Genomic DNA, 20,328 nt, shown 5'->3' on the forward strand with positions numbered 1-20,328 from the left:
CTCTGGCTTTCTAGAACTTCTCTGTACCCACTGTTGGGGCTCAGTTGTGACCCCCCCTTCTGTTGATGCCTCACCCTGACTGTAGAGTCTGCCTTTATGTCTGGGGTTCCTCCTCAGATTCAACCAACCACAGGTTGAAAATATTCAGGAAAAAAATTGCACCCCCCTGAGCGTGAACAAACTGTTTTTTCTTGCAGTCGTAGGGACTGAACCAGGGCCTCAGGCTGCTAGGGGAGCAGTCTGCATGGAGCCACGCCCCAGCGTGTTCTCCCCTCACCCTCCCTTTATCTCTTTCTCTCTTTTTTTAATTTTTTTTATTTTTGAAATTGTCATGATTTCCTAAACAATACATTATCACCACTAATTATATGGCATTTACTTGGAATTAGGTATTCTAAGTCACTGAAATAATTTAAAGTCTGCAGGAAGAAGCTTGTAGGTTATATGTAAATACTGTGCCATTTTCTGTAAGGGACTTGAGTGTCCTTGGTTTTAGGTACCTGAAGGGTGTCCTACAGTCACCTGCAGATATCAAGGGATGACTGTATTTGGAAGCAGACCCTTTGGGGAGTTAATCAAGGTGAAGTGAGGCCATCAGAGTGGACTCAAGTTAAATATGACTGGTTTCCTTGTAAGGAGAGTTCAGAGCAGACCTGCAGGGGAAAGGCCTGTGTCTGAAGGCAGCCCTCTGCAGGCCAAGGAGGGAGGCCTCGGAGGAGGCCGGACCTGCCGGCACCTTGATCTTGAACTCGCAGCCTCTGGGACTGTGGGAAAAATAAATTTCTGTTGTGGTCCCATGTTAGGGCAGCCTGAGCTAGTCCACCCACCCAGGTGATGGCACATGTGCCAGGTGCCTGTTGTAGTGACAGTTCTGCAGTGGGCAGCAGTGCACCTGGCCTTTCTTGTCTCAGAGGATTCGTCAGGTGAGCAGTTGGTGCCAGGGGCAGTGTTGCGACCTCAGGGCAATGGAAACAGTGGACACATCTGTTTATTCTTTCATCCATTCGCCTGGTCATCCACAGTAGTGGACATGGCCTGCTCTGTTCCAGCCCCGTTCCAGGCACTGGGGACACAGCAGTGAACAGAACCAAAGCCCTGCCCTCATGCTGCTTGCCATCCAGTCAGGGCTGGACAGACATAAAATCAGCATGTCCCATGAAGGAATGTGTCAGTGCCGTGGGGAAAAATAACAGCAGGGGCTTCAAGGTCATTTCACTTTGGTAAGCGATGGTTCCAGAAGGTTTTCTGAGATGTCTGAGCCAAGACCTCCAGGCAAACTGGTCAGGGAATCCTGACCCACTTGAGAACCTGCTGCCTTGTGCTGGGGACTGTGCAGGATGGTTCTGGTTTAGGGGCTTGACACCCCTCCTTCAGGGGCATGATCTGACCCACCTTGAGTCTGTGTGTAACAGACATATTTGTATCTGTGGTACACTAATAAAAGGCATACTGGACGGGTGATCAGGGGCGACCCGCTCCTCTCAAGTGACTGATAACCTGGGTCCCAGAGTTCTGTGTGCTGGGAATCCCTGAAGTCCCCCAGGCAGCGGGTGCCTGCAGCCTCTGGGGTCCCCACCGTACACACTCCGACTTTCCCGTAGGAGGGGGATCTCCTCCCTGAGAACAGCCTTGGTGGACTGGGATCTCGGAAGGTGTGGGAAAACTTCTTTTACGCACAACCTAAAACTTGTCTCTGACAAGGATCAAACCTACACATTTTGTCAATTTTTCCTCACGTGCTGAGTTTTCAGAATCTAAGTTCTCATTAAGCTCGGCTGTTCTCAGATGGATTGGACGGATGGGGGCAGGTGAGTTAGTGAGACTCCCCAGGAACGGCACACACTCAAGCATGTTCTCTGGTGCCCCGCATGGCTTCCCTCCCACGAGGCCCCGGAAGTCACCCTTCTCTGCATCTAATAAAACATCATCTTGGCTCGGCTGGGTTCCGTCTGCCCTGGATAGATGGCTGCCAGGCCTGGGGTGTCTTAGAATCGTCCTAGTGTTAACTTGGGGGAACTTAGTGTCCCGTTGTTGGCAGGAGAATTCGCACAACCATGGTGACTGTGCAGAAGACTTCAAGCAGCAAATGCCATATAAGGAGGACAAACCCCAGGTGCCCTTGGAGTCAGATTCTGTAGAATTCAACAACGCCATCAGCTACGTGAATAAGATTAAGACCCGTTTCCTGGACCACCCAGAGATCTACAGGTCGTTCCTAGAGATACTCCACACTTACCAGGTAGGAGCCTCAAGTCTCGCTTCTTCGTGCCATCGTTCACGATCATGCACTGAAAGCATTTGGATTTTCTTGTCTGAATTTGAATTCACAACATCCCATGAAATTCTGCCTTTTTTTTTTTTTTTTTTTTTTGAGACAGGGTCTTGCTAAGTTGCTTAGGGCCTCAATACATTGCTGAGGCTGGCCTTAAACTCGTGATCCTCTTGCCTCATCTCCCAGTCACTGGGATTACAGGTGTGCACCACTGCACCTGGCCAGACACAGAATCTTATTCTTTTCTTTTTATGTTTTTGGTGATGCTGGGGATGATTCCAGTGCCTCACGCATGCTGGGCCGGTGCTGTACCACTGAGCCACAGCCCAGCCTGCAACTCTGCATCTGTGAAACACTTGCTCCCCTTGTCTTTATCCGCAACCCCTGCCACCCATCTTTTTACTTGCTATGAATGTGATGACTCTAGGGACCTCGTAGAAGTAAAATCACCCAGTATTTGTCCTTCTGTGAGTGACATGTTTCACTGAGCATAGTGTCTTCAAGGTGCATCTGTGTTGCAGAATGTGTTAGAATTTTCTTCCTTTTTGGGCTGGGGTTGTGGCTCAGCGGTAGAGCACTTGCCTAGCATGTGTGAGGCACTCGGTTTGATCCTCAGCAGTGCATAAAAATAAATAAAATAAAGGTCCATTGACAACTAAAAAGTACTTACAAAATTTTTTTCTTCCTGTTTGAGGCTGAATGATATTCCATCAAATGCATGGAGCATGTTTTGTCTGTCTGTCCTTCCGTTGATGGACGGTTGACTCCTTCTACCTTTGGTCTCTGAGGAGTAGTGCTGCTGTAAACTGGTGTACATATGGATGCTGATTGGAATTTTGTTAATTTTGATTTTGCTCCTTGAAGCACCTTTGCATCCAAGAATTTCTGGGAAACACACCCTAAGGGGAGTTAAAAGGAAAAAAAAAAACAAAGGCAGTCTTATTTTTATAAGACAACTTCGTTGTTGTTTGGACATTGCAGCTAGCCTTTACTTCTGCTGATTACAGCTGGGCCCATGCCAGAAGCTGGAGTGACAGGGACAAATGTTGCCTGCTCCTCAGAATTCAATCTGGTGGTACAAGAGCTTCAGAGACAGACTGGGGTGGGAACGAAGGATGTGTGTAGGAAAGGTGTGTTGAGGTTCATAGTAGTGACCCACGGGTGTCACAGGGGATCGCCAGCTAGAACCTTGGTAAGTTAATCTCTGTCAGTCTCAGATGAGCATGAATGAGGGACAGATTTTCTCATACTGAGAAGACCTGTGCAGAGTTTAGGGGCCATGGGCCAGAGCAGAGGACTGGCATCTGCAGGGGACTTGACAGGAGGTGCCTGGGGCTGGTGGCAAGCAAGGTCTACATCACATGTGGGGCTTAGATGTCATCCTCACCCAGATGTGGAGTTTCTGATGCTTGTCATTTTTTTAAGCAGCATTTTTATAAATGAAAGCTGCATGACCTTGAGATATCACATTAAAAAGTGAGATTCTTTTTAGCCCCCACATTGATGATAAGATTGACAGCGTTTGCTCCCTGTGAACTCAGCAAAGCCATTTTGATTGACCACAGTTTGTCATCCATGGTACAGTGACCTGTTGGTCCCTATCAGCATGGGGAGGTGACAGGTATGAGTTATGCGAGGGTCTTTTTAAATCTAATGGACGTCGTGACCTTATACAGTGATGGGCAGGAAGTCACCCAGTGTTTCTCCTGGACAAAAATCACACGTGAGCGAAAGCGAAGTGTACACTGTGCTTAAATCATACCCTGGAACATGTGTCACGCTCAGACAGACTGTGTGTTCAAAACAAGCTCTGGCCAGAGTGGGCTGAGAATGAGTTCCCAGAAAGTGCATTCCAGCATTGAGGATGTGCACACATGACAGCTACAGAGACAGATTCCCCCCAAGATCCTTCTGTGTGTGGGAGCACAGGCTCCCAAGTCCTCCTGGGAAGTCACCAGCCCTTTTCATGTCAGTCTCAGGAGCCAAAGAAGATGTCCAGAGCAATGTTTCAAGTTGTTTCTTTGAGCATCAGGTAGGTGGGCCAGTCATTCACATTTAGCCTCTGCATTGAGTGGCCTTTGCTCATTGTTGTACTGGAAGCTTTGTGGGGAGGGATTGGTTTGTTTTTCCTCTTCCTGAATAGGTGCTATGGATGCCAAGACTTAAAACTTCTTTCCCTGGGCCATGGGTACAGCGCAGTGGAGAGCACTTTCCTAACGAGTGGGACCCTGGTACCCTCCCCAGCACTCCTGCCTCTGGCAAAACTGGTTTTCCTTCCTGCAGGGTACAGTGGGCCTGGTGAGAGGGAGCCGCCACTGCTGTAAATCCCGCCAGTCTGCAGCCATGGTGGGACTATAGAAACCTATGCCCTGCACCATGGGAGGGTCCCCAGCATTGCCACCTCTTGCTGTGTGACGTTCTCAGGAATGAAGTTGACAGGGACATATTTCTAAAGGCCAACCTCAGTTTTGCAGGCCAGTTCGTGCTACCCACCTGGGTCCCCTTTCCAGTCCTCCACGTGTTACTCTAACCCTGTCAGCCTGTCTTCCCTCGGCACGTCAGTTCTTGCTGACACTGAGCCAACGTGTTCCTCGGCCTGGAAGCCCCTTTGCTCCGCCCTTCACCTCCTTTCTGGCGACTTCTGGGCTTCCTCTGACCCTTAGGAAGACTTTGGATCCCCTGACCTTACCCTTCCCCAGCCTACCCCTGACTTCAGCCAGGCGTGTGGTTCCCCGGCTCCCTCTGCGAAGGGACACAATATAGCTTCCTGTGTCCCCTCCACACTCCATGGCCAAGGCTGTGCTGTGCCGCAGGCTTCAGATGCAGATGCATGGGGCTGTCATCCTGCAGGCAGTTTCTCCTGTGAAGCATCCCTCTGTCCCCACACGGTGAGGTGCCTTTGTGTCCCGGCCCTGGGTGTCTTGGATCTTGCCTAAAGTCTCCTAATTTCTTTCCCAAAAACCTGCAGAAGGAGCAACTGCACACGAAGGGCCGGCCGTTCCGAGGCATGTCTGAGGAGGAGGTCTTCACTGAGGTGGCCAACCTATTCCGGGGCCAGGAGGACCTGCTGTCTGAGTTTGGACAGTTCCTGCCTGAAGCCAAGCGGTCTCTGGTGAGTACTGAGCCCCACAGGGTGCCTGGCCAGGCTTGTCTACCCTCTAGGACACATCAGGCCTCAACCGGAAGCTACATGGGCACACATACCCAGCAACCCCCAATGAGTGTTTGAGCCTGCAGGCTGCTGACAGGTTCCTAGAAGTGCCTCCCCACAGATGGTGCCTGAGTCTGGGGGAGGCCGGGAGGAGGCCAGGAGCATCCTCCCTGGGAGACGAGGAGACACAGTGTCGGGGCCCACATGTCCCACCTTCTCTGCCCTCCAGAGCTGCCACTACCCACACCTGACCCAGTGGGCCATGCAGGGGAATTGGGCCCACCGCTTCTCCCTCTGTTTAGTAGGGCTCTGATCTAGACGGGACGGATTAGGGTGGCCTGAGATGTGGCAGAAAACAGGTTAAGGAAGGGCCTTGGCTGGGGAGGTCGGGGGCTCATAGACTGAACCCAGCTTTCTTTCCCAGGCGGGGCCAGAGGCTACTGGGGCTGCCTCTGTCTTTTCCTTTTTTTGGATGAACATAGGCATTTAAAAATAAATTACACGAAACTCATGTAACATAAAACTCACCATGGAAAAGTGTTTGGTTTAGTGGCATTTAGCACATTCATGGTGTTGCACAACCACATCTGTCTAGTTCAAGAATGGTTTCATGACTGCTAGAGGAAACCATGTCCCCGTTGGCTGTCACTCCCACCCTCCCTTCCCCAGTCCCTGACAACCACTAATCCACTTCTGCTTGTGGATTCCTCTGTTCTGGACATTTTATATAATGAAATCATTCACAATATAACCTTCTATGTTTGTGTCACTCGGTATCATGTTTTCAAGGTTCTTCCATCTCACAGCAAGTGTCAGTCCTTTCTTACTTTTCGTGGCTGAATAGAATATTCCGCTGTATGGGTGGACCATATTTTGTTCATCCGTTCATCTGATAGACATTTGGGTTTTTTCCATGTTTTGAATAATTTTATACAAATATTTGTTTGAATTTCTGATTCCAGTTCTGTAGGTCTATACCTGGAGGAATTACTGGATCCTATGGTAATTCTGTTTAGCTTTTTGAAGAACCTCCAACCTGTTTTCCATAGCAGCTGTACCATCTTATGTTCCAAGCAGAAATGTGCCAGAGTTCCAATTTCTCTACATTCTGCCAACACTTGTGATTTTTCATTTTTTTGTTTTATAGCTATCACCGTCAGTGTGGAGTTATATCACATCATAGTTTTGACTGCTTTTCCCTGGTGACTAATTATGTTGAGTATCCTTTCATGTGTTTATTGGGCATTCATGTAACTTCTTTGGGAAAATGTCTATTAAAATTCTTTACCAAAATTTTTTAATTTGTTTGTCAAGTTGTAAAAGTTCTTAATATGTTCTATACTGGATTCTCACAGATAATTTGTAAATATTTTTCTCCATTCCATATGTTGTTTTCCCTTTCTTTTTAGTCCTTTGGTGCACAAAAAGTATTCAGATTTGTTGAAATTCAATTTATTTTTTTCTTACATTATTCTGTTTTTAATGTCAACTCTTAAGAAACCATTGCCAACTGAGGCCATGCAGGTTTCCCTCATGGTTTCTCCTAACAATTTTAAAGTTTTTGCTTTTTGGTTTAGGTCATTATCCTGTTTTTAGTTAAAATTTATATACAGCATGAGGCAGGGTCCAACTTTATTCTCTTGCGTGTGGAGATACCCTGGTCCCAGCCCCGTTTGTTGAAGAGATCGTGTTTGCCCATTGAACGCTCTTGGCACCCTAGCTTCTGGTTTAAAGTCACTTAACTACAGCTGTATAGATTTGTCTTTGAAGTCTCACTTCTTATCTGTTGCTTACATGTCTATTCTTACGTCAGTTTGATGCTGTTTTTATTACTGTAGCTTTGTAGTAGGTTTAAATCAGGAAGTGTGAGTCCTCCAATTTCGTTCTTCCTTGCAAAATGATTTTGGCATTCAGGGTCCCTCTCAAAACTTCCATGTCTACAAAAATGGCATTGAGCTTTTGCTAGGAATTATGTTGAATCTGTCGATCACCCTGGGGATATTGCTGTCTTAGCGATATGAGCCTCCTTTGAAGACCAGATACCTGTCCGTTTCTTGTCTTTCAGCCCTCACTGTTCACTGTTTTGTGGTTTTGGTTCTGGTCTCGCACCTCTGTGGTTAAATCTAGTCCTGATTATCTCATTCTTTTTGATGTCATTGTAAATGGAATGGGTTTCCTTTGTTTAATTTCTGGATTGTGCATTGCTGACATACAAAAGCATCCCTGATTTTTGTGTGTTGATCCTGCAGCTTTGAACTTGTTTATTGGCTTTAGTATTTTTTATAGACACTTAAGATCTTCAGTGTATCGATCATGTCACCTGCGGGAGAGGTCATTTCCTTCTCCCTTTCCGGTGTGGACGGTGCCCTTTGTTTCCTTTTTTGGCCTCATTGCTGGGGCTGGGGCTGAGGCTCCAGTACTATGCTGAATGGAAGAGGCAGAGCCGGCTCCTCGCCTCCTTCCTGGCCCTTGAGGAAGGCCTTGTGGTCGTTCAGCTCGGAGTGTGGTGTGCGCTTGGGTTTCCTCTTTCTTTCTTTTCAGTGCCTGGCACAGGCCAGGGCTCCACACCTGCTGGGCAGGCCTCGCCCCCGCCCGGCGTTGATTACACGCCCTTTACCAGGTTGAAGGAGCTCCCTTCCCAGCTCCTCCAGCCTTGTTTCCTCTTTTCTTCTTCCTGTCTGTCCTTGATAACAGCAGGGCACATGAGCACATGAGAGTGTCCCCCCCGCCCCCCAGCCTTCACTGTCACTGCGGCTTGGTCCTTCCTCTGAAGGAGTATGTGGTGGGGTGGATAGGGTGGGAGACGCTGGTCCAGAAGGGAAGGGCTGCACCAGGGGTCTGGGTTTGGATGACAGGGGTCAGGGTGCTGGTTGAGTCTGGCAGATTTCCTTGTTTTCTTGGGTCACCCCGCCCACTCCCAAATCTTTCCTTCCCTTGTCCTTACTCAAAGGCTCTTCTAGACTGTCCAGGCTAGTGGGCCAGGACTTGTCCCCAGGTGTCACCATCTCTAGGACACTGAGCAGCATCCCTAAGCAGAGATGCCGCTGGGAAAGACTTCCTTACTCCAGCTCAGAAATTCCTCCTGGTGGGACTGGTGACCTGTGACCTGGTCTTCACCCCCCCACCTGAAGCCTTGGTGCCTTCAAGATCATGAGGCTGGAAGAGCCCTGAGAGCAGTGTCTCCTGGGCTGGACCCCAGCCCTGTGCTTCAGGAGGACCGAGCAGCCATGCCACATACCCCCTTACACAGGAATGGCTGTCTCTCTTGCTCAGGTGGACCCTGAGAGGCACTGTCGTTTGGGTGCTTTGTGCAGCACCCACATGTGCTCGGTGCTACAGAAGGGCTGCTGTGTTGGGGAAAAGCAGGTGCCACTGCAGAGGCCGGGCCCCTCCTCTCTCCTCCCAGATGTCTGATTCAGGAGGACAGACACCCACCTCCCCATGCCATCTCTCTGCCCCATGTCCCCAGAGCTGCTGGCTTGCAGGGAGGCAGCATGGAGCCCTGGTCTGGAGTCCCTGTGGCGACAGGCATCTGCATTGGCCTCCTAACTTCCCCTCCTCCTCTGAGTCCAGCCCCGCCTGGGGCTCTCTCAGGTTCAGAATCTCTCCTGGAACCCCCATCTCCTCTTTGAAATCCTGGCATCCCTCCTTCCCTCCCTCCTGCCTATCCAAGATCCTCCGAACTGTGGTTCGGGGGCCACGGGACCACGCAGAGCACAGGGCTCTCACCTCCCACCTCCAGCAGCACCCACCTCTCATGTTGCCTCCTCCTGAGCCCCTGGCAGCTCAGGCTAAGTGCTGACCACACTGGGAAGCCTGTCTGCCATGCCGCTCAGTGGCTTGTCTTTGGGTGTTATTGTCTTGGATCTGGGGCTCACCCTTTCTCCCAGGAGCTCTGGGTTGCCCCTCTCGGCCCTACCTTGACACACCTGGTTCCTATCTTAACTGGTCACCTCCTTGCTGCAGGACCCTGGCGGGGCCTTTCCTGAGCCTGGCGTTTCTTATCCAAGAAGTGGCAATGAGGGTACCCCACTAGGGCTTCCTTAGGGGAGCAGCTGACCTGTGAGCCTGGGCCTTTTACACCCTGAAAGGCTGCCTGGGGTCAGTTCAGCCAACTCCATCTGGACTGGGTACAGCCCGTGGGGGCCCCATCTCTGGCGTCGTGGGTGTTGTGCCACAGGTACGTGGTAACTTCTGAAGCCTGCTGCCCACGCTAATCACGGCCACTTCTGGTGGTTTGTGGCAAGAGCAGCCTTATTTCCACAGCTTTTCATCCCGCTGGTAATTCTTAGGTCGTTGTGAGGCCTGGTCATCTTGGAGGGGCCTCCTATCCTCTAAAGGCTGTGACCGCAGCGCCCCCTGGTGAATGTGACTTGACATTTGTCAAGTTGATCCCTGACAAACTCACCTTCAAAAAAATAGGTAGTATTTCCTGCTGAAAAGTGCGCCAATCTACCCACCCTCCCTCCCTTCCTGTGTTGGGGATGGAACCCAGGACCTCACCCATGCTGGGCAAGCACTCAGCAGTGAGCTCCTCCCCAGCTGGGCAGTTCCTTTAAATAGCATTTAGGATCAGTTCAGCAGTGTTTTTTGGTGTCTGTTGAGTGATTAGAGCTAGAGTAATTGGATCAATTTTTTAGATCCTTTTTTTTTTTAGTTATAGATGGACACAATATTTTATTTATTAATTTATTTTTATGTGGTGCTGAGGATCGAACCCTCAAACATGTGAGGCAAGCGCTCTATCACTGAGCTATAGCCCCAGCCCAATTTTTTAGATTATTAATCACCTACTACACATTCTGTGGTATGGTATGAGTTAACCTTTATAATCTTTATATTAAATTTTGGACATCTATTAAAATGGCAGGAAGAAGAAATCCAAGATGAAATGTGGCACTTTCCTAATTAAATTTGACTGACCTAGATCAAGGGTCAGCGGCTTTCTAGAAAGGACCAGATATTAAATCTGTGAACCTTTCCGGTCAGTTGATCCCTGTTACAAAGGCTCGGCTCTGTCCTAGTAGCTTGAAAGCAGCGATGGATAATATGTCAACATGTGGGTGAGGCTGTGTGTCAGTGAAACTTGATTAAATTGCTGGCCTCTGGCCTGGGTGGTCTTTGGGGGTCCATCTAACCCAAGCATGCACAAACTGGGACATTTAACTGAAGAGTAAGAACCACGTGACCCCATGGGCCTTGCTCTCCCCTTGAAGAACTCAGCAAGGCAGGCGTTGGTCTCTCCTCAGGTCTCCTTTTCCACTCAGCACAGGTCATGTTGTCCCCTGTCTGCCGCTTTCTGGAATTGGTGTTCCTGTTTGGGGCTCTATAAAAAGAAAAGCCAGTGGAAAATTGTCGTGTGGGTGCCAGTTTCTCCACTTCATGGTTCTCAGAATAGTTCAGAATTTTTTAATAATTATTTTTGGGGCTGAGGTTGTGGCTCAGCGATAGAGCGCTTGCCTAGCAAGTGCAAGGCCTGGGTTCCATCCTCAGCACACATAAAAATAAAATAAAGATATTTTTTTAAAAAGTTATTCTTTAATTCTTTAATCTGTGGCTTAACAGTAGGTTAGCATGAAAGCAGTGAGCATTAGTAAGGATATTACGTGTGAAAAGGAGACTTCCTTTTGCTAACTTGCTCCCAGTCCTCCTCTCAAGAATAATTCTTATATGTGTTTCCAGAAATTTTCTCTTCATTTGCAATCAAACACTTATCTTTCAAAAAAAGGTGACAAATAGCATCCCTTGGGTTCTGCCCCTTGGGTTTGGGGTGGGGAGTCGGCCTGTGTTTTTCCCTTGGCCTGTCGGGTGCTCCTTGTCAGGGCAGTGGCAGAGCCGGCCCACAGCTCTCAGAGCCCAGGGGTCGCTCAGGCACCGTGACTGATTCACCTTACCTGTGCTCAGGCCAGCAGCACAGCCTTTTTGATGTATCTCTGTGTCTAATCCCGTGGGAGTGTGATTATGGTGGCTCAAAAGCATCATCAGGCCTCTCTGGCCTTGCCCATGGCCTGCAGAGAAGCTATGCCATCTGTCGTCCCCCTACCCACTCTAGCTTTACAGTGTGTTCATGCAGGTGCAAATCCTGAATAGATTGTTCCAGAACCATTCTTCATGAATACTTCCAGCTTCCTGTAGGTACCTTGCATCGGCTAAGCATCTTTGACCTGTCAGTCAGTGATTGACACAGAGCCAGAGAGATGAGCTCCAAACCAGCTCTGAGCCTCCCTCCCAATCCTGCAAGTGCTGACGTCACCTCCAGGACACATCTTGTCATTCATAGCAAGGAATACAGAATCTGGCTCAAGGCCCCTTGGTGACCAAGCAGACACCAGCCACTTCTTGCAGTCAGGGCTTTGCACTGCTGCCTGTCTGTACCCAAGATGCTGTGCATTTCGGGCTGGGATTGTGGCTTAGCAGTAGACCGCTCGCCTAGTGCGTGCAAGGCCCTGGGTTCGATCCTCAGCACCACATAAAAAAAAATTAATAAAATAAAGGTACAACTAAGACTTAAATAAAAAAGTATTAAAAAAAAAAAAAAAAAGATGCTGTGCGTTTCCATGGCAGTCACTTGTGCAGCGGGAGGGCCCGGTCAGTTGGCTGCAGGTCTGCAGGGAGAGTCCCTGTGCAGGAGGACCCCGCTCAGGTATCTCCCTGCTGAGTGTCTCCCTCCCGAGTCTCCAGGTCTCTGTCCTGCCCTGTGTCCGTCAGAACCCTGGTCACTGTGGCCTTATGTGAGCCTTCTCCCTGCCTTACGGTGTCTAATGATTGGGAACACGGGTCAGTTCCCTAGAAAACGGGCATCTAGTGAGCCAGTGCCACCTGCACACAGGACTGTGGCCAGACAGTCGGTACCCACCTGGGCTGTAGTCTGAGCCCAGAATAGCTCGGCATGGCCGGACGTGCGGAGAGCCAGCTCGGGCAGGCCCTGCTGCTTGTCCCCAGCGTGGCTCACCTCCTTCTGTGTCCTCAGTTCACAGGCAACGGGCCATGTGAAATGAACAACGTCCAGAAGAGCGACCATGACAAGAGTCTGGAGCATGGCAAGAAGCGCTCCCGGCCCTCGCTCCTCCGGCCCGTGTCCGCCCCCGCCAAGGTAACCATGCCGATGCACATCCAAGTCCCTGCGTGGGGTCACCCAGCAGCCTGGCCTCTTCTGTGGGGACCAGGGAGTAATGTGCAGAAGCCCAGGCAGCAGGCCAGAGCTGAGGCTGGACCCTATTCTGGTTCAAAATTCACCATCAGTGGGACTTGAGAAGTTGGCTACCTCTAAGGTGACCACTCACCTGTTCTCCTTGTTTCACAAAATTGTTGTGAAGAGGAGAGTTCTTCCTTCAAGTCCTGAAGAAATGGGGTGTAGCACTGTCTGCTCCTTTTCACAGTCATGACTCTCATGGGTGAGATTGCCAGGTTCAGTTGGATGGGTTGGTCACTGCACAACTGGGGAGCAAGAGTGGCCGAGATCCAGCTCCTGTCCCGCTCCTCGCCCCCTGGTGGTGGTTATCTAATTCCATCATTCGAGCAGTTGTTGGTTGACGTTCTACTGTAATGAAGAACTTTGTCCTCATCACCATCTATTTATTTAGTCACACATTCCAGCGCAGATTCAGGGTGCACTCTGTTACTGTCATTGTTCATCTTTATACCCGAACTATCCCGGGTTTGGCCAGTGGGCCCCTGCAGGCCAGCTCCTGTCTCCTTTGACATAGCCTCGTTGTTCTCCAGGCACTTTGGAGATGGTTGTGGCAGCACAATGTCTTCCACATCCTAGGGAGCAGCTGGCTTCAGGTCCTCGTCCACCTTAGGGACAAGAGTCTTCACCCAGCTTTAATACCTGACTTCTCCAGGGTCCTGCCAGCGCTGTCCCCTTGTCACTGTCTCAGCCCACAGGATAAAACGCACAGGAAGAGGTTTCTGATGTCAGAGGACCCAGGATCACACCCCCTGCAGGGGTACGTAAGGCTAACTCATGGGATTTCTCTCCACAGAAGAAGATGAAACTCCGAGGTACCAAAGACCTGTCCCTCGCGGCTGTGGGGAAGTACGGGACCCTTCAGGAGTTCTCCTTCTTTGATAAGGTGAGAGCGGGCCCTGGCTTCCTTCCTCGGGGGCCATATCCAGCCGCTGGTGCAGTGCTGCCTGGGCAGGTTCCTGTCCGGCAGGTCTCGCTCAGCCCAGGTCTGCAGGGTGGTGCTCCTGGGCGAGGGAGGTGGCTCTTGGGAGAGGGTGGCCTCCCGCTGTCTCCACAGAAGGGCTATGGGCTGTGTGGAGCTGGAGTGTGGTGTGGCAGGCGGGAGGTGGCTGGGCAGTGGGAAGGCCAGAGCTCCCCCCAGACAGGGTTCAGGGACATGTGTGTCTGCCACCCTGCACCTATGTGGCCTTTTCTAAATCGAGGGTGGCCCTGGGCTTCTGCCCAGAGTCAGTGGGCAGAGCGGTTGAGATGGCCTTGTGCGTGTGCAGACAGAGCCCAGGCTGAGAGTTGCCCTATGGGCAGTGTTCACTTCCCGGCCACACCCGCCCTTCAGAGCCTCTGCTGGCGTTGGTGACGTGTGTGACGTGTGAGCACCTGGTTGTGTCTGAACTGCCCGCTGGCTGAGGAGCAGGCTCCCAGCAGCCCCTGACGTGCTCTCCCCACAGGTGCGCAGGGTGCTGAAGAGCCAGGAGGTGTACGAGAACTTCCTGCGCTGCATCGCCCTCTTCAACCAGGAGCTGGTGTCGGGCTCTGAGCTCCTGCAGCTGGTCAGCCCGTTTCTAGGGTGAGCAGCCGGCTTCCCAGGCCCCCCGAGTGGGTCTGTCTGCCTGCAACTCCATCCGCCTCGTTTTTGAAAAATGATGCATGTGTCTTATGGTTTTGTTTTGTAATCCAAATTGTTATTGAGATTGTTCTAGATATACATATATTTGTCAGAAAAGATATGGAGAAAGCCAGGGGACTCTGTTTCTCTGAGGGTGAGTGTCCTAACCAGGATATTGACACTTAGGCAACCCACCAAACCAGCTTCCCCATTGTACCCATTTTGTGTGTGTATAGAGGGTCCCCAACTTAATGATGTTCTGCTTACAATTTTCAACTTTATGTTAGTGTTGAAGCAGTACAGCATCTTCAAAAAAAAAAGAAAAAAAGGATTTATTCAGGCAGAAGGAAAATAATACAGGTAACAAACTTGCATCTGCCTAAAAAAGGAAGAGCATCAGAGAAAAATATAAAAAATATAAATATGAAAATATAAATGAATGAAGTTTTAAGCTCGGTGTGGTGGCCATGCCTGTAGTCCCAGATGCTGTGGAGAGACCAGCTTGAACAATGTGACAAGAGCCTGTCTCAAAGAAAATGGTTTTAAAGGGCTGGAGATGTAGCATAGCAGGAGAGAACTTGCCTGTCATGGGGAGGCCTGGGTTCCACCCTAGCACCACCAACAAAACAACACAACACAGAGAACCTCTTGCACTTGGTGGGTACATACTACATGTTGTTGTTCTGTTCAGTTCTTCTGACAACTCTGCAGGCTGCTGCTGTGGGAATCCCTTGGCATTAATTAAAAATAAACTTCCTGCCTGGCACGGTGGCTGGGGAGGCTGAGGCAGGAGGATCCCGAATTCAAAGCCAGCCTCAGCAACTTAGCGAGGCCCTAAGCAACTCAGTGAGGCCTGTCTCTAAGTAAAATATGAAAAGAGGGCTGGGGAGGTGGCTCAGGCTTTAAACACCCCTGGGTTCAATTCCTGGTACCAACAAAAACCAAAACAGACTTCTTTGTACTTTTTTTTCTAATGTGAAGTGAAACAGGAAACCTCCCAGTGGTGTAGAGAGTGGGACCCGCCATTCAGGTCACAAACAGCTGCTCCAGCTCCCAGGAGCTCCTCCAGGCAGCACCGTCACTGTCTCCTGACTGGAGTGGCTGCCTCCTGGGCGGCTGTAGTGCAGCCACCTGATGGGCGACTCCAAGCCGCTCGGGGTTTGCTTCTCATGGAGTGCTCCTCCTCACCTTCTGGGGATACCTTCCAAGACCCCCAGTAACTGCCTGAGACAGTGGTTGATACTTGGTGTCCCAGGAGGATTAGTCCCAGAAATCCTCATAGCTACCCACAACTGTGGGTGCTCCGGTCTCCTGGATAAAATGGCATAGTGTCCCCACGGGACCTCCACACCCTCCTGCAGACTTGAAACCATCTCCAGGGAACGTGGGATACCGAACGTGACATGCAGGCTGTGTACATGACTGCTAGAGCTGTTGTCTAGGAAATAGAGGAAGGCTCTGTACTCGTTCAATACAGACACAGACCTTCCTGGGGTGTGGTAATGCGTTTCTACCTTTTTGTCTTTTTTTTGAGCTGAGGAAGCCAAAGCCCTGATCAAATACTTACCCAGGACAGGCTCTCATAAGTGAACTTGGTGTGCTATTAGGCAGAGTCCCAGGCGCTCCAGCCCCAGTGCCTAGCCCTTGGCTTGTCCTCTGTCTTCAGGGTATGCATGTGGCCAGAGAATGTAGTTTGACATAAATGGGATCACACTTTTTGGGCTGAGCCATAGTGTATTTTTTTGATGGTGCTAGGCAAGTGCTCGACCACCAAGCTACGTCCCCCACCCTGTTACTTCATTTTGAAATGAAGTAACATTTCCTCAAGCTGTCCAGGCTGTCCTTGAACTTGCGATCCTCCTGCCTCAGCCTCCCAGGTAGCTGGGATTACAGGCGGGCTCCTCTGCACCTGGATCATCGTGTCGTTTTTAGACTGTTCATTTCTTGGGCATCTTTTAGTGTCAAATATGAGTCCACGTCATCATTTTTGTGGCCAATGGTATCACCTTACCTCTGTGTACCAGTTACAATGGGCATTAGTCTCCAGTGTCTCCCATGAGCCAGGTTGACAGCACACTGGCTGGGCTGTCAAACTCACAGCACCAGCCATGGTCACCAGGAGACGCTTCCCGGGCGTCCCAACAGACAGTATAGGAACGTGAAGGCGATAGGACTCCTGGTCTTGTGCTCTGAGAGCAGCCAGGGCAGGTTGGCAGTGTCCAGCCTCAGCTACACTTCGCTGGCTTCCCATGTGGACGTGGGACACATTCCCACTGAGGCCCCTCTGCCCAGCTCAGAGTGCACTGCTCTGAGCCGGGACCTGGCCGGGCAACAGACAGTGCTTCCAGCAAGATAGCTTCTGCAGTGTGTGGGATGTAGGAGGCACCCACGCACAGCTAGCGGGTGGCACGTGTGGTGTGTGACCAGCCCTGAGCCTGAATCAGACCCTGCTTCCTACTGGGAGGGTAGGCCTCACCTTCTGCCTCTGTCCAGGGGCCGTACCTCCTCCTGCAATGGTCAGGAGGATTGAAGGAGAGGAATGAAGGACTGAGCCTCTGACAGGTGGATGGTGCTTGGTTAGGGCCACCTGTTTGGTCTCTGTGTCCCTGCAGCAGCGAGAGATTTGTATGAGGGAGGGTACTTGGGGTTCTGCGTCAGGCAAGGTCCACGGAGAATGGAGCAGGCCTTGCTGGCCGGAAGCGTGTGCCTCTACAGGGCCTTCTTTGCACGTGTCAGCTTCAGTGCAGGGGCAGCTGCACTGAGCATGACCCAGGGAACTGCCGCGCCCCCTGCAGCTGCCCAGCCGGGGTGGGGGCGAGTCGGGTTGACGGTCTCTTTGGAGTGTGAGGTACCTTTATCCAGCAGAAGCCTCCAGGCCCCCCTGCACCGTTCTCCTCACCCTCTTTCCTCTCCACGTTGCCATTTGCCTGGGGTCTCCTGGGAGCAGAGCGGGGGCTGGGTCTTCCTCACAGGGGTTTGCAGACAGCAGTATCATGGTGGGGGGATGTAGTCTCTGCGTGCCACTTGGCTGCCCAGCTCAGGCACAGCAGGATCATCATGCAAATGGAGTGACCACATCCTCTTTGGTAGGATTTGATATTTTAAACAGAAATTCAAGTGGCAGTAGGGGTCAATTGCAGTAAAGTCCTCCTAGTGACACTGGTGGTTGCATTGTGGCTTGTGAGAATGTGTCCCTAGAGGGGCTCGCAGGGAGGAGTCTCCCCATGAGGGAGGAAGGCTCTAGATCAGGGGCAACAGACTTGATCTGAAGGGACAGTCCCTGTGGAGATTTGTCCACTCTAGTCCTGCAAAAGCAGCCACAGGAGTAGTAAGCAAATAAACAAAACGGTGTCAATAAAACTTTATTTATAAAAACAGGCAGTGGGCAGATGGGTGGCTTCCGTCCAAAGAATGAGACTGCTCCTGGGCTCCTGCCTTCTGGAGCCCCAGTTTCTGCCACGTAACGTCATTATTTCATCCCCACAAACCTGGGGCCAGATATGCCTCAAAGACAGCCATAGAGGGTCCCACAGCAGGGCCCCAAACTGTCCCAAGATGGGGCCAGGGATTCCAAATAATGAAGCCCCCAGCCCTGGGGTGATCAGCCCAAAGCATCTGTTGGGGAAATTGGAGTGCTGTAGTGTGTCCTTATGGTGGACAGGGAGAGTGAAGGAGTGACCCACCTGGGCATGTGCCTAGTGCCCTGGGGATGGAATTTTGTGAGGGCTTAGGGGATTTAGCTCAGGGCCAGGCTGGTTTCTTTCTGTGTTTTGTTGACAGTCTGGGCTCTGTTGCCTTCCCCTGGGAGTGGCCTGGGCCGTGGATGGGGCTCAAGTCTGCCGTGGGACCTGCAGCCTGCTAAGTCCCAGAACCAGCAAAGCACTGTGTGTGTTCCCTTCAGTCATGACAGGAAGGGAACAAAGAACTGGGAGACCTTACATCCTCCTTTCCAGCATGTATTGAGGCCCCCCTGTGAGTGGCTGGGTCAGTAGCTGCAGACAGGCTTGGTTTTTGACCCAAAAGGGTAGGGGCAGATTTACTGAAGCCCCAGAGTGGAGGAGAGACCTTATGCCCTCGAGGCTCTGCTCTGCCTTCTGCTCCCCTGCGTTCACTTTGTCTCTAACCTCAGGCGGCCCCAGGGATGCCAGCTTACAGTTTATCTTTATCTTTGAAGGAAATTTCCAGAACTCTTTGCACAATTCAAGTCTTTCCTGGGGGTAAAAGAGCTGTCTTTTGCGCCACCCATGAGCGACCGATCTGGGGATGGAATAAGCCGGGAAATTGACTATGCATCCTGCAAGCGCATCGGGTCCAGCTACCGGGCTCTCCCCAAAACCTACCAGCAGCCCAAGTGCAGCGGGAGGACAGCCATCTGCAAGGAGGTAGGGATCGGGGCTCCGAGGTCAGCCCGCAGGGCTTCCCCCCCAGCCCACCCAGCCCTCCAGCAAGCACTGTGGCCCCATGCTGCGTATGAGACCCAGTGCTGGCCCCCCAGGTATGGGAGGACAGATGGGGCCAGGATCTGGCCTGGAATCCCCCTGGGCAGAAGTGGCAGTTTCATATCCAAAATGCAGATATTTGGGATTTGACTCACTCCTCCATCATTTAGACCTGGGATCATTGCTGCTGGGATCCCTCTGTGTCCCTGGGTTACTGACATCAGTCTGGTTTAGCTTGACCCGGAGACACTTGAGAATTCGTGGACAGGAGACTGCCACATTCCAGGATTCAGGAGCACCTGCTGGTTCCAGAACATCTGTAGTCCAGGGGTTTGCGGAGTGCCATCAGCCAGACCTGCCACCTGCCTGTGTCTGACGTTTCACCAGCACACAGCCATGCCCATCACGGGCACGTTGCCCGTGACTACCTTCTCGGGACATAGGCAGGGTGGAGTGTTCAAGACAGACCAATGGCCCACAAGATGTAGAATGGTGGTCATCAGGCCTTTCAACAGAAAGTTTGCTGACCCCAGGGATAGTTTAATGCGGTCACTTAACCAAAGTCCTAGGTTTCCTTAAAATCTACTCTGAAATCAGATTTACTATTTGTATGGTCAAGTAATCACCTATACATGAGGACAGTGTCACACATCTTCTGTGCCAAGTAACACTGTTAACATCTGGCCACTGGCACCTGCCTCCCTGTCACTTGTTTCCTCTTGGTGCAGGTGCTGAATGACACCTGGGTCTCCTTCCCCTCCTGGTCAGAAGACTCCACCTTCGTCAGCTCCAAGAAGACGCCCTACGAGGAGCAGCTGCACCGCTGTGAGGACGAGCGATTCGAGGTGTGGCGCCAGCACCCCTGGCCGTGTTCTCCCGGCCACCTGTCCTTCCTTCCCACCCTCTGCTGCATTCCCCCTCACCTCCTGTCCACCTGGTGTCCTCCCAGGGCTCATCCCCTTCTTCCTTTACACCTGTTAGCCCTGGGAGCAGGGATTCCAGCACTTCCTGACAGTGGACAGCTCCCCAAGGCGTCCTGTTTCTTCTGGTCCTGGTGGCCCCTGTGCTGGTAACACAGTGATGTCCCCGTCTCTAGCAGTAGTGGGGGTGGAACCCAGGGCCTCACATGTGCTAGGCAGCTGATTAAGATCATCAAAGTCATAAGCAGAGTAAGAAATCAGAGAGCAAGTCCCAGGGTGACATCTTGCAAAACTCCAGGACAGTGCCACAGCCAGGGCCCCGACATCAAAACAACCTTGATCTCTTTCAGATCCCCAGTCGGACTTGCACTCACCTGTGCACACGCGCATGTGTGTGTGTGTGTGTGTGTGTGTGTCTCTGTGTGTGTGTGTCTGTTTGTCTCTGTGTGTGTGTGTGTCTGTCTGTGTGTTTTCCGCTGCTGCCGCAGGACCGCAGGTGGGGATCTATAGCAAACAGAGATGCCTTGGCTCGAGGTTCCGCAGGCTGAGAAGCCCAGCATCAAGGTGCCTGCCTCTGGCGAGGGCCCTCTTTCATCATCACAGGGGAAGGGCAAAGAGGGCAGGCAAGACGAGGGGACAGAACGTGGCTTTGGCAACAAACCCCCTCCTGTGACACTGTTCACCGGCCACGAGGGTGGTCCAGATGCTCGGCCTGCTCGGAGGTCTGCTTCTCGGTGCTGTTGCTCTGGCAGCT

General features: G+C 51.4%; 1 protein-coding gene across 3 annotated transcripts in view; it reads left to right on the top strand.

Annotated features, from left to right (window-relative positions):
* Sin3b (SIN3 transcription regulator family member B) overlaps positions 1–20,328 on the top strand; it is a 41,304-nt gene that overhangs the window by 6,459 nt on the left and 14,517 nt on the right. For 2 of the 3 annotated variants that reach the window (XM_015489224.2, XM_048795430.1), the window contains exons 4-10: positions 2,039–2,239; positions 5,241–5,384; positions 12,394–12,516; positions 13,409–13,498; positions 14,058–14,176; positions 18,390–18,597; positions 19,383–19,499. In XM_015489224.2, coding sequence (XP_015344710.1) covers positions 2,039–2,239; positions 5,241–5,384; positions 12,394–12,516; positions 13,409–13,498; positions 14,058–14,176; positions 18,390–18,597; positions 19,383–19,499 — 1,002 coding nt within the window. The remainder of the gene's footprint in view (positions 1–2,038; positions 2,240–5,240; positions 5,385–12,393; positions 12,517–13,408; positions 13,499–14,057; positions 14,177–18,389; positions 18,598–19,382; positions 19,500–20,328) is intronic. The other variant, XM_015489225.2, reaches the window with a different exon arrangement.

This window comes from Marmota marmota, unplaced genomic scaffold (genome assembly GCF_001458135.2).
Source record: "Marmota marmota marmota unplaced genomic scaffold, marMar, whole genome shotgun sequence".
In the NCBI taxonomy this organism is placed as follows: Eukaryota; Metazoa; Chordata; class Mammalia; order Rodentia; family Sciuridae; genus Marmota; species Marmota marmota.